Raw genomic sequence first — 14,037 nt, 5'->3', positions numbered from 1 at the left:
TTCTTTTGGGCGCCCATTATTTCTTTCATTTCCCGGGTTTCGTTTTTTACTTCCCTTACTTCCTTCATGAATTGCGCCATGAAGGCTTGCATGTACCCTGGCATCACGTGCGAGGCGCCGCCATCTTGTGCGCCTGCAACCCCCACTGTTACACCTTCTTCAACCCCCTCTTCCATTACTCCCACTGCCTCCCTGGGGTCCTGGGTCGCCTCTACCTCCTCATTCTCCCCTTCCGGCACCCGATCGCCTTGATCAGCCATGGCACAATTTAAATTTGGTGGTGTTAATAAAATTTCGGCCGCTCAAAATTTTGACAATTTCTCAGATGTTTTAAAAATTTGGTTCGGGTCCAAATCCCACTCCTCGACACCAATTGTTACGGATCCGGGGGACGGCACTCCCGTTAGCAAGGGGGGGGTTAATCCCCTTGTCCTGTTAAGCTGGCCGTCTGCCGGTCCTGGAAGTATGACGTCACTTCCGGTCGGTGATAAGTAGGGTTGTAAGCCCAATCCGTCTTACTACCCAATTACTACCACCGGCCGTAAGCGAGGAGGCACTCCCACCCGGGCCGCAGCGTGAATGGATGCGCCGAGCGAAGCGCGCTGCAACTCGGGCCGTTAACAAAAGACTAAACCCGACTCCGAGCGTTGGCCGAATCGTGCCACAGGTACTCAATTGGGAAAGGACTAAAGCAATCGGGGGAAGAAGAAACCAAAAGGGTAAGAAAGAACACAGGTTTATTCACTATCTACAAGAGGAAACGAAAGAAGGGAATATACAAGGAGAGGAAATAAAAGGACATAGGGCAACCTTAAAAACAGTCTTATATTATCATACGCCCAGACAGAACAAACAGACTCACACGAATAGGGAATGGCAGGAAGGAATGGCTGGAAGGGGGAGAAGGTCCAAGCAGATGGCAGGGCAGGAAGGTCCGGGCAGATGGCACAGCGTCGAGATCCGCTCCAGGTCACGCTCCGGGCTTGAGGCGAAAGCCGGCGGCAGCTGCACGTATCGGTTTTACGCGGTCGGACAATGCGAATATATTGCAGTATTGTCGCCGTCAACAGACCCACTCTCCTGCCTTATGATTTAGCTGTATCCTCATCTGGTACCTTGTATCTCGGACCTTCGCACTCATCTCGTGAAGCAGTCCCTCCCCAGCCGCTTTTATTGGGCGTTCCTGTATCCAGCCGCCGGCTCCGAGGACACGCCTACCAGTCGTCTCACCTCGGCCCTGGTTGGCCGGCGAGGGCTTGCTGGCTCCACCTCTTGAGGAGACATTGACAGGCCAAGCCTCGTTCCTGGCGCTCGAACCCACTCCCATTTTTCCTCCAGATTACCACGTGTTCAATGGCGCCTTGTGGGCGCTAAGGCGGCTGCGGCTCGCAGAGGCGCGCACTTAGTTGGAGGGCGGCTATTGCCGCAAAATGAATGTGGTTGCAAGGGGGCCGAGGCTATTTGATTAATGCAACGTCGATTCAACTATTGGGAACAGATCCTTAACTAAAACACATAATAATGAGATAACTACAGAGAGGTCCTATGGTGTTCTACGTGTTGTACATGGACTAACTCGGGTGCGATCTTTAATATTAGCCAAATAATGGGGATATTTACTGGGGATTATTTATAAGGGAACATTTACCAAAATTTACAAAGAGAAGGTTCTAAAAACCGTAACAATATATATGTCCAAATATTGCTGCTTATGAGGGTAGGAAAGGTTTTAAGATATTTTAAATCGTCTATCGTGTTTTACTTGTGGGTCAGAGTCAAATAATGAAGAGTGGATGCACGAGACTTGTGAAAGGCATGGTGGTAGACTGCAGATACTTGAAAGGATTGTTGTGGTATTGCATGTCATTTAAATATTTTGACATGACCGAGGTTCATTTTCCAAAAGGCTAGGCTTTCCCTGCCAGAGCTATCACTCCAAAGATGCCCGAGCGTAAAGACAGATCTGGCACAAACATGATGAATCGAGTTGTGTTGCTGTTAATCAGAGAGTGCACTGACCCTTTTCAATGTAGGGATGGTGTGGAAAAAAAGAAGTCAGTCCCCTCTGCTGCATGCAAAACTAAAGTTGGAGTATCTTCTCCAAAAAGTTGCTTCTGCTGCAGATGAGAGCCTACCTTTTCTGTTCATCTGATTTGATTTGATTGTTTAGGCAGGGATCACTTTTCAGTACGCCAGACCTTAGCAAAAGCAAAAAACCGAGTTCTGTCAAAACCAGGAAGTCTTCTCGTTGATAAAAAAGAAAAGGAAAAATAGGGCCACTGGACCTGCAGCTTATTTGGGCCATGGCCTACAGTTGTAACCCAAATTTGGTAGCATTCTGACTGGTGAGTCTGGAGAAGATTTTTGAAGGAATTTACACAATTTTCCCAAAAATTGACAGTCGGGCATTTTAACACTTCCAGTCACGTGATCAGCATGACCTCCGGAATGTAACATCCTTACACTGGCATAATGTTGTAAACCCAAAGTTGGTAGCATTCTGACTTTTGGGTTTGGGGAAGAAGCTTTTTGAAGGAATTTACCAAGTCCGCCATGTTGACCTACTTGAAGTCACATGACCGCAACAACAACATGCATTTTAAAGGCCATTTTCCCTGCTAGAGCGGGGGTTAGCCTTGCGGTCCCCATGACAATCTTCTCCATTTTGCCCTATTTTCTGCATCTCTCCTTGTTAACCCCCTTGCCCGCATTTCTTCTTCCACCATCTTTAGCCAAGTCTTTCTCGGTCTTCCCCGTCTTCTACTTCCTTCTACATTCATTGCCATCACTTCTCAACCAGTCACTTTCATCCTTCCTCAACACATGACCAAACCATCTCAACCTGTTCCTCTTCACAGCATCAATCACAGGCTCTATTCCCATCATCTTTCGCAATTCATCATTTGTCTTCCTCTCTCTCAACGATACTCCGCACATCCATCGAACCATTCGCATTTCCACCCTTTCCAACCTTCGTTGCTGCTCTACGTTCATTACCCATGTCTCGCTCCCATAAATCATAACACCTCTCACACATGCAGCATACACCTTTCCCTTCAGCTTCAACGACACTCCCCTCCTCATCAGCACGCCACTCAGTTCCCGAAACTTCTTCCATGCACATCTCACTCGAGCAACCGTTGCCGAGTCTGATCCACCTTCTCCATTGAGCATGTCTCTGAGGTAGCAAAATGTTTTCACACCTTCCAGCTTAACGCCGTCTCCAAGATCCAACTCAACATTTCCTCCATCTGCACAGCTCCCTCTGTGCACACCTTACATTTGAATGTAGCTGCCACACTGGTTAATGACCCTCTCAGACCACGACATTTTTGATGAACCCATTCAGCGCACATTGTACACTGAATGGAGTTCACTCCGACACCCTTCCTACACACAGCACAGGGCCACTTCCCAGTTCTTTCCACTTCACCACATGCTTTTCCACTTGCCATCACCTTCGTCTTTCCGATATTCACCTTCAGACCTTTTGTCTCCATACATTCCTTCCACGTGTTCATCTTTTCCTTCAGTCCATCCATACTTTCCGCAATCAACACCAGATCATCTGCATACAACAACTCCCACGGTAAACCCTCCTTTACGTTCTGAGCCAGCACCTCCATCACAGCTACAAATAGTAGTGGACTTAGTACCAACCCCTGATGCACTCGCACCTTCACCTCAAACTCACCACTGTTCCCGTCCTTCGTCCTTACAGCTGTGCGCGCTCTTTTGTACATTGCCATCACTACTCTGATCAACCATTCCTCCACTCCTAACTTCCTCAATGCCCATGTCAATACTTTGCGTGGAACCCGATCGAATGCTTTCTCCAGATCAACAAACCCAAGAAACAACTTCTTCCTCTTCTCCATGTACTTCTCCTGCAACTGCCTCACAATGAAAAGCATGTCTGTCGTTCCTCTTCCTGGCATGAATCCAAACTGCATTTCGTCAATCTTCACTTTCTTCCTTATCCTCCTCTCCAACACCCTTTCCAATACCTTCATTCCATGCTCCAATAACTTTATCGCTCGGTACGAGCCACACTCCAGAGGGTCACCTTTCCCCTTGTATAGACGGACGAGGGTACTCAGTTCCCAATCCACTGGAATGCGGCCTTCTTTCACCACCAGATTACAGATCTCTGTCATTCTCTTCACACCCCAACTTCCTGCTGCCTTCAACATATCTCCCACAACTCCCGTCGGCCCTACCGCTTTTCTACCCTTCATTGCTTTTATCGCTTCCTCAACTTCCTTCTCAGTTATCTTCTCTGTCGGTCCTAAAACTGGGTTACTCTCTATGTTGCCATCCCATTCATTCTCTGTATTCAACAGCATTTCCATATATCTTTTCCATTTTCCTTTAATTCCATCTGGGTCGACAATGATTTGTCCCACTTCATCCTTCAAGCAACTCACCCCCATCACGTCACACCTCTCTTTCGCTATCTGCTTTGCAATCCTGAATACTGCTTTCTGACCCTCTTCCGAATCCAAGCGTTCTCCGAACATTTTCCTACATGCCTCCTGCGCCTTTGCTACCTCTTTCTTTGCAGCCTTCCTTGCTGCCTTATAACCTTCATGCTCTGCTGTTTCTGCTCCCATACCCTTCGCGTTCTGGCCACTCCTTGAACTTCTTCCTCTTCTCGTCAATCCTCTTTCCAACTTAATCATCCAACCATCATGTTTCCGAGTGCCTCGGTGGTACTTTTGTCCATCCACATACCTCACCAACGGCTCCCAACAGAGTAGCTTTCATTGACATCCAACCACTTTCAAGCTCAACCACATCATCCTCGACCCTACTCAGCCTCTCTTTTAATGCCTCCCTTACTGTCACCTCTTTCAACCTCCACACCTTCATTCTCGGTTGGTACTTCACCCGCCGAGCTCTCCTCACACCTTTCACCCTTACGTTGCAGACAACCAAGTGGTGCTGTGAAACAGCCTCCTCCCCCGGGATCACCTTTGTGTCCCGGAGGTGCCCCCTATCTCGCCTACGCACCATCAGGTAGTCAACGGTTGTCGTCGACCCACCTGACGTGTATGTAACAAGCTTATTATCCTCTTTCTGGAACTGAGTATTACAAATCAGCTCCATCAGCAAACTCCAAAATCCTTTCACCTTCTCCATTTCTCACACCATATCCGTAACCCCCATGAACTCCGTCAAAACCATCCATACTCCTTCCCACATGTCCATTTAGGTCTCCTCCTACCACAACAACTTCCTCATCTTTCACGTTTTCCTCCAGCTTCTCTATCGCACACCAGAACTTGTCCTTCTCTTCATCGCTTCGACCAACCTGCGGAGCATATCCCGAGATGACGTTCACCAAGAGCTTTCCAATCATCATTTTCACCATCATCAACCTATCACTCACTCTAGTCGCACTCACCACACTGTCTACAAACTCCTCAGAAAACAGGACACCAACACCATTCACGCCCTCCAGGCACCCTTGCCACACAAACTTGTATTTCTGTCCCTGCCTACCCTTCACCATTCTCACACCACTTCCCTTCCATCTCGTCTCTTGCACATAACATATGTCCACTCTTCTTCTGACCAATACTTCCACCACTTCTCCTGATCTCCCTGTCATTTTCCCTACATTCCATGTCCTAAACCTCAGAAACCGATCTCCACTTCGGGCTGTACCCTGCCCACATGTAGTTGTAATTGTCATGGTTCTCTTTTTGAGGCAATGTTTTTATGGCCGGATGCCCTTCCTGACGCCAACCCTCTTAGTCGTCTCTTACGACACGCAGGGATACGGCGTACCTATTCTTATCCAGGGTACACACTGGGGTATCTTCCCCCATTGTTTTTTTAATTGATGAACGATGAAAATCTTCAGAACACACAGCACACCTGTACGGTTTCTCCCATGTGAATTCGTTTGTGTTCATTTAAATTTGATAAATGTCGAAAATCTTCAGAACACACAGCACACTTGTACGGATTCTCCCCCGTGTGAATTCGTTTGTGTCTATTTAAATTTGATAACTGATTAAAAACCTTAGAACACACAGCACACCTGTACGGTTTCTCTCCCGTGCGAATTCGTTTGTGTATATTTAAATTTGATGAATGACGAAAATCCTGAGAACACACAGCACACCTGTTCGGTTTCTCTCCCGTGTGAATTCGTTTGTGTGTATTTAAATTTGATAAATGACAAAAATCTTCAGAACACACGGAACACCTGTACGGCTTCTCTCCCATGTGAATTCGTTTGTGTGTATTTAAATTTGATGAATGACGAAAATCTTCAGAACACACAGCACACCTGTACGGTTTCTCTCCCGAGTGAATTAGTTTGTGTATATTTAAGGATGATGGACGACTAAAAACCTTAGAACACACGGAACACTTGTACGGCTTTCCCCGTTGGTTGTTATGTTTATTCGCAGGTTTCAGCAGGTGGAACGGGGTCCTCCCACAACTTGATGTATTCACCTCCATTTGATCCTTTTGACTTGATGCTGTTAACCACAAAATCCTTACAACGCTTGTGCTGATTCTTCACAAATTTTGTCTCAATGTGGACAAGTGTGCAAAATCGTCACGACACAATGAGCAAGTGTTCAACTTCTTCCCAGTTTGTCCTTTGTGTTGTTGAAATAAAACTTCAAACACTTGAGACTGGGCTTAGGTGACTTGTTGACACCCTGGTCGATGGGTCTTTCACTTCGCAATCGCAGTCGATGTCTTCCGCCTCCTTTGTGGTCCTTGCACCCTCTGCTCTTTCCGTGCTTTGTGTCTCCCACGATGTTTCTGTCGAGAGCGAAGGGGGTGGGTGGATCTAGGCGGGGAGTGTTGGGCGGCGGGTTTCAGATAGAAGGGGCTCGGGGTGAGGAGAGAAAGAGAACACTGACATAAGCTTCCGCCCATTTTCTCCCCTTCCTTTTTCTCCCCACTCGCATGATTTTCTCCCCACTCGCATGATTTTCTCCCATGACAGCAACGAGCTTTGCAATCCCCGTTACGAGTAAGGAGCGGAACCTTGCTGCCAAATTTCAGCCGGTTTGGCCGGAGAAGTCGAAATAGTTGATGGAAGGACAGACACAATGGCAATACCTTATCTGGAATTGCAATTCCAGATAAACTAATGATTATCTCCAGACGGCATATTTCCAAGCTGCCTCTCATTGGCAATGACTGAAACCATCTGACAGAGTTGTACTTGGTGCAGCATCCTTTGCTGTTGTAATTTTAATAGCTTTAAAGGATTCCATGAAAAGTATGTAAAGCTGCATTTCTTTTGGAAACTAGATGTTATTCATAGAATATATCCCTGCGCAGTCAACTTGGTGTGAGCCAACTCTTCTGTTTTTGAACATATTTTTTTTCTTTGATCCAATATGGCTGCGAGACCACTTGAGTGATGACATCATAAATTTATATTCTCTAATATAATTGTTGCAAAGATCATGCTCAATAAATTTCAAACAGATCAGACTAAGCGTTGTCTGTCGAATTATGACGTCATAATTATGGCACCAATGACGTCATCGTTAACACCTATTCCCCATATGGAGTTCTTTAAAATAGGATTTACAATGAGCCACGTTTCAATTTTTTCCAGAGTGGTTTTGGAGATAGAGGTGTAACGTTTTTCTCCAAGATGGCGTCTGTAACACATGACCTTTGACGTCATGATTATCATTAAAATATTCTAAAGGAGGAGGCTCTCTTATGGTGAAAATGTGCATCAGACCAACAGTTGCTGAAAAATAATAATAATAATCATAATGATCGGATGGATCAGTGTTTTATTAATAATAATAATAATTCATTTATTTTGTATAGCGCTTTTCCAGAAGCCCAAAGGCGCTTTGACAGAGTGGCAAACATAATGCATATGTTGAGTTATGACACCATTAACCTATCTTATTCCCCATGGGGAGTCGTTGACAATGAGCCAGGTCGCAATTTTTTCCATTGAGTGATTTCAGAGATATGGAGGCGTTTGGTTTTTCCAAGATGGTGCCTGTACCACGACCTATGACGTCATAATAAAAAATATACAGGAGGCCCTCCTATGGTGAAAATTTCGTGTCAATCAGACCAAGAATTGCAGAGAAAAAAAATTCATACTGATTGAATCGAGAGTTGTGTTTATCGAATTATGACGTCATAATTAATGTGCCGATGACATCATTAACATATCTTATTCCCCAAGCGGAGTACTTGACAATGAGCCATGTTTCAATTTTTTTTCCTTGAAGCGGTTTCGGAGATATTGAGGTGCAACTTTTTTTCGATTTTTCAAAGATGGTGCCTGTACCACTTGACCTATGACGTCATAATTATGAATACAAAATTCTACAGGCGGAGGCGCTCCTCTGGTAAAATTTCGTGTCAATCGGACCAACGGTTGTCGAGAAAATGAATTTTTAAAATGCAGACACACACGCACGTATGTACGTAACTGAATGCTTAACCCCGCTTTTCGCTTCGCGAGCACGGTGTAATGAATAGCAAGTGATCAGAGGGGTGGGTATGGAAACAAAGGTAGTTTTGGATGTTACTTCAAAAAGTATGTAAACAAGGGAGGGATGATCACAAGAAATGATCATGTGAAACCATCCCCACATCTTTCTTTGAATAATAATCGTTGTCACAAGAAAAGACAAAGTTATATCGAATGCAAACCCTCTCTTTTTGGGGTATTTGTTTGGGGCTTTTTATGGAGGTGTCCAATTGTGCCAATAATACAGATGGTAAACATATTTAAGAAATACTGTAACACAGGTGCTAAACAGCTCAGGGAATTCAAGGGCTGTCTGGTCGTCGCGCACGCAGCGTCGCCACTGAAACGAATGCTGTGCAACCCGCGGTGATAAAATCCATCGAGTCCAGCCTAACCTTGTTCATCAAACTGCTCCTTGAACGAGTTAACTGTTTTCGTTGACGAAGTGGTGGATTGGGCAGAAACCTTTTTTTGCTGCATTGTTGAAAGTTGTAATGGTCTAACGCACGACCCCCTTTCCACCTGATTGGCCCGTCTCCGTTTTCCTCGGCCCTACTGCCGGAATTTCCCTCCTTTCTGCTGGTCCTTTTGTTATGTTGCTTCCTGGTCCGTTCTGTTTTAGCTCTTCCATGAGAGCTAAAAAATAATTACTAATAATCATGAATAATTACTCGCTAAAAATAAAATCTCAATCTCTGTTGCTGGCACTGAATACAACCGTTTAACAATCTCTGGAGAGCCCAGTCAAAGTAGATTCTATTTGGAAGTCCCAAATGCAATTTCCTCAAGTCTCCGCACCGACAATCCACCATGGCATCCCTGGGCGGTGTATTTTGCCATCAGGGTGACACAAACGCGGATAAGAGTAAATTTAAATTGTAAATGAAACGGCTTGTATACAGTAAATAAAGAATAAACAAACAATAATAGTAATAAATAAACAGTGAATTGAGGACAAATAAAACAGGTCGTGTTATATTGTGAAAACTGGGTTAATGGGACATCGCATTTTAAACCAAATTAATTTTGATTACGATGTCGATGTATGCTCATTTACAATATGACATACGCAGCAGAAGTGGCAGGATTTACGTGTATTAAAACAAAGCATATCTGTGTTTGTCATCTGTTCCCTTGTCGACTTGAACGGCTTGGCCAAATCAAATTTTGCATACTTGCTTGGGGTACAAATTGTTTGGTCACGGGCACAGAATACTGTAAAGTACTTATTGTTTGCGGTAAATTATCTTTTGCGGTTTTTGTTTTGAAATTGTTTCCTGGTGTGCAAGTTCCTCCGCTCGTGAAATGCTATTACTGTTTGTGTTTTCACGAGTCCAACCAGGAATATTTAGTCCCTAGACTTGACTTTAGTCAAAATTAATCGATGGCGAAAAGCACGAGTTATTTCCACATGAAGGATAAGTACTTTATAGTAATCCTCCCCATGAGGATGGGTTGATTTGCGATTTTTCACTCGTGATTGTGGTTTACTGACCTGCCGGAGGGAGGGGTTATTACTACCTTTTGGCCCAATAATGCGCCCCACCCGCTGCTCCCTAAGGGTGTGGGTGTTCCTTGTTGACATACACCAGCTTGGGAATAGTATGAGGTCGGTGTGCATTCAAAAGTTTTACCTGGTCAAATAAACATCATTCTCCCTGAGGTTTTACAGTAGGGGCATGACCCCAATTGTATGTAAATATGTATGGCATAGCTCGCTCCCACTGAGAGGGGGTCGTATTACAAGTCCTGAAATATGCCATTTCTGTTGGAACGGGGGAAGTATCCTGTCTGGAAGGACAGATTCTTCACTTATCCTTGTAAATACCCACAATACTCCTTCTTTAAGCTGAATAGGTCCTTCCTGTGTATCCTGAATGTGATGAGCAAGAGCCGAGTTTAATTTCAAATTTTCATTGAAAGATCCACTTGAGTAAAATGTATGTACTCCAACGACTCTCCTGAAAGGATGTTGCAGAGGGAGAACACTTAGTTTTTAGTTGTTTGATTCTCGGCCTGACTGAAAGCTGTCTGATCGGTGCGTTTCATCACCAGATGAACCATCCCTCAGTTGGGTGGTAAGCTGGGAAACCTTATCTGCTTGTATTAGTTGGTAGACATGAAAAAGATATCCCATGGTGTCTTTCAATGAAGAGTATCCTCGTTATCGCTCTCACCCTGGGAAAATTCTCGAACTACTTTCTCTCGCTTAGAGGGGGTTCTGTATTGGCAGCACAGTCACACTCCTGAGCCGTAATGCTGCCAGCAGTCATGTGTGCTTGCAAGATCAAACTCCAGCAAATCAAGTTACCCTTGATAGTATTTTATTATGAATATCAAATTGAAAATGTCGGTTTGTCATAATTATTATGCCTTTATTTTTTGTAGGTGGAGGCAATTGAACTGCCAGTGGATACAAAGTCGACCAAGCGTCGTGGTTTTTGCTTCGTCACCTTCCAGGAAGAGGCAGCTGTGAGGAGCGCCATGGAGAGGAAATTTCATGAGATAGCTGGCAGCAAGGTACGTGCTTTGTCGAAGAGGTGGAGTGCTCCAAATAGTGGCGACTGACCGTTGTAGCAATCCTTTCCAAAACTGCATCAAATGCTCTTTACTTTGACTACTTCATATGGTTCTTAGTGACATAAGGCCAAAAAAATAAATTTGAATTGCCTTACTTCCAACCTTTAATTTCTTTTGGTATTGGGTAAAACTTCTGCTTGTGAAATATGTTTTGAATACATCAAGTTTTCGGAGTTGCACAGTGACTCATGGTTGCCAGCCACTCATTGTTGCCCGATAAGCGTCGATTTCCTGCAATCAGGAAACCTTTTGCGATGTTCTGTCACAACTTGAAGCAGATACTGGGTTTGCAGTTCACCCCTTGTCGGGAGACGATTGTACTCTTCAATGAGAGCAACTACACACACCAGAGTACAGCTGTGAATGAATGAATGAATGAATGATCGTTTTAAGGCCATTTTCCCCGCTAGAGCGTGGGTTAGCCTTGCGGGCCCCATGACCTCATGGTTCCCTTTTTGGGGCAATGTTTTTATGGCCGGATGCCCTTCCTGACTCCAACACCCTTTCCAATACCTTCATTCCATGCTCCAATAACTTTATCACTCGATACGAGCCACACTCTAGAGTCTAGAGGGTCACCTTTCCCCTTGTATAGAGGGACGAGGGTACTCAGTTACCAATCCACTGTAATGCGGCCTTCTTTCACCACCAGATTACAGATCTCTGTCATTCTCTTCACACCCCAATTTCCCGCTGCCTTCAACATATCTCCCACAACTCCCGTCGGCCCTCTGGCTTTTCTACTCTTCATTGCTTTTATCGCTTCCTCAACTTCCTTTACAGTTATCTTCTCTGCCGGTCCGAAAACTGGGTTACTCTCTATGCTGCCATCCCATTCATACTCTGTATTCAACAGCATTTCCATATATCTTTTCCATCTTCCTTTAATTCCATCTGGGTCGACAACGATTTGTCCCACTTCATCCTTCAAGCAACTCACCCCCATCACATCACACCTCTCTTTCGCTTTCTGCTTTGCAATCCTGAATACTGCTTTCTGACCCTCTTCTGAATCCAAGCGTTCTCCGAACATTTTCCTACATGCCTCCTGCGCCTTTACTACCTCTTTCCTGGCTGCCTTATAACTTCCATGCTCTGCTGTTTCTGCTCCCGTACCCTTCACCTTCTGCCACTCCTTGAACTTCCTCTTCTCCTCAATCCTCTTTCCAACTTCATCATCCCACCACCATGTTTCCGAGTGCCTCAGTGGTCCTTTTGTCCATCCACATACCTCACCAACGGCTCCCAACAGACTATCTTTCATTGACATCCAACCACTTTCAAGCTCAACCACATCATCCTCGACCCTACTCAGCCTCTCTTTTTAATGCATCCCTTACTGTCACCTCTTTCAACCTCCACACCTTCATTCTCGGTTGGTACTTCACCCTCGTCGCTCAGCTCGCACCTTTCACCCTTATGTCGCAGACAACCAAGTGGTGCTGTGAAACAGCCTCCTCCCCCGGGATCACCTTTGTGTCCCAGAGGTGCCCCCTATCTCGCCTACGCACCGGTAGCAGGCCTGGGGATTTCAGATCTCATCGGGAACCGTTTTTCGGTCCCGTGATTTAGGTTTATGGGAACCGATGGGAAGCGTACTTTAGGTTCCGTGTTTTTGCTCTCACGTTACCGACACGCTGTCTGTGTAATGAGTGGCACATACTTTGCAGTGAAGCAATGTGACCAAGCCTTCCCCATCGCAAGCCGCTTCAAAATCGTCGCTGAATGACCATTTTTGTAATGTTTTAAGGCGACATTTTCGGGGGATTTTCACTTGGCAATGGATGCCATTTTGAAAAGGAAGTCTGATTTAGAACGATGTGCATGTCCGTCAAAGCGGAAGTCATATCGCGAACCTGAATGTGGGAAACTACATGCTATCTGCTTTGCCGGCCTAATTTTGTTGGAAATAAAACTCAACTTCTAAAATAGTGAGCTGAAAATAACACGTGAAGGTAAATACTACATCTTTTTGCCTTACACTGCATTTCTGCGATGGGAAACGTACTTTTGGTTCTGTGTTTTTGCTATCACGTTACCGACACGCTACCGGTAACGATCGTTTCCGTGAAATCCGCAGGCCTGAGCAGGTAGTCAACGGTTGTCGTCGACCCACCTGTCGTGTATGTAACAAGCTTATTATCCTCTATCTGGAACTGAGTATAACAAATCAGCAAACTCCAAAATCCTTTCACCTTCTCCATTTCTCACACCATATCCGTAACCCCCATGAACTCCCTCAAAACCGTCCATACTCCTTCCCACATGTCCATTTAGGTCTCCTCTTCCACAACAACTTCCTCATCTTTCACGTTTTCCATCAGCTTCTCCATCGCACACCAGAACTTGTCCTTCTCTTCATCGCTCCGACCAACCTGCGGAGCATATCTCGAGATGACGTTCGCCAAGAGCTTTCCAATCATCATTTTCACCATCATCAACCTTTCACTCACTCTGGTCACACTCACCACACTGTCTACACACTCCTCAGAAAACAGGACACCAACACCATTCACGCCCTCTGGGCACCCTTGCCACACAAACTTGTATTTCTGTCCCTGCCTACCCTTCACCATTCTCACACCACTTCCCTTCCATCTCGTCTCTTGCACACAACATATGTCCACTCTTCTGACCAATACTTCCACCACTTCTGATCTCCCTGTCATTGTCCCTACATTCCATGTCCCAAACCTCAGAAACCGATCTCCACATCGGGCATCAGACGTTTCATCATCATAAATGGAGTGATTTCCACCGTTGCTTTGATCGGGTTCCCCACCTTGAATTTTGACGAGAGGGAGTGGGCTCCCCCATGGGGTACTTCGGGTTGTACCCTGCCCATCTGTAGTTGTAATTGTCATGGTTCTCTTTTTGAGGCAATGTTTTTATGGCCGGATGCCCTTTCTGACGCCAACCCTTTTAGTCGCCTCTTACGACACGCAGGGATACGGTGTACCTATTCTAAA

General features: G+C 45.3%; 1 protein-coding gene across 2 annotated transcripts in view; it reads left to right on the top strand.

Annotated features, from left to right (window-relative positions):
• LOC137424447 (heterogeneous nuclear ribonucleoprotein A/B) overlaps positions 1–14,037 on the top strand; it is a 67,799-nt gene that overhangs the window by 29,605 nt on the left and 24,157 nt on the right. For both annotated transcript variants that reach the window (XR_010983928.2, XM_068111915.2), the window contains exon 4: positions 10,877–11,008. Coding sequence is in view for 1 of the 2 variants with exons in the window: in XM_068111915.2 (XP_067968016.1) it covers positions 10,877–11,008 (132 nt within the window). In the remaining variant the exon portion in view is untranslated. The remainder of the gene's footprint in view (positions 1–10,876; positions 11,009–14,037) is intronic.

Source organism: Myxine glutinosa, chromosome 4 (genome assembly GCF_964187855.1).
Source record: "Myxine glutinosa chromosome 4, kmMyxGlut1.1, whole genome shotgun sequence".
NCBI lineage: Eukaryota > Metazoa > Chordata > Myxini > Myxiniformes > Myxinidae > Myxine > Myxine glutinosa.
The sequence above is the reverse complement of the archived record's forward strand: the minus strand, read 5'-3'. Positions and strand labels throughout refer to the sequence as shown.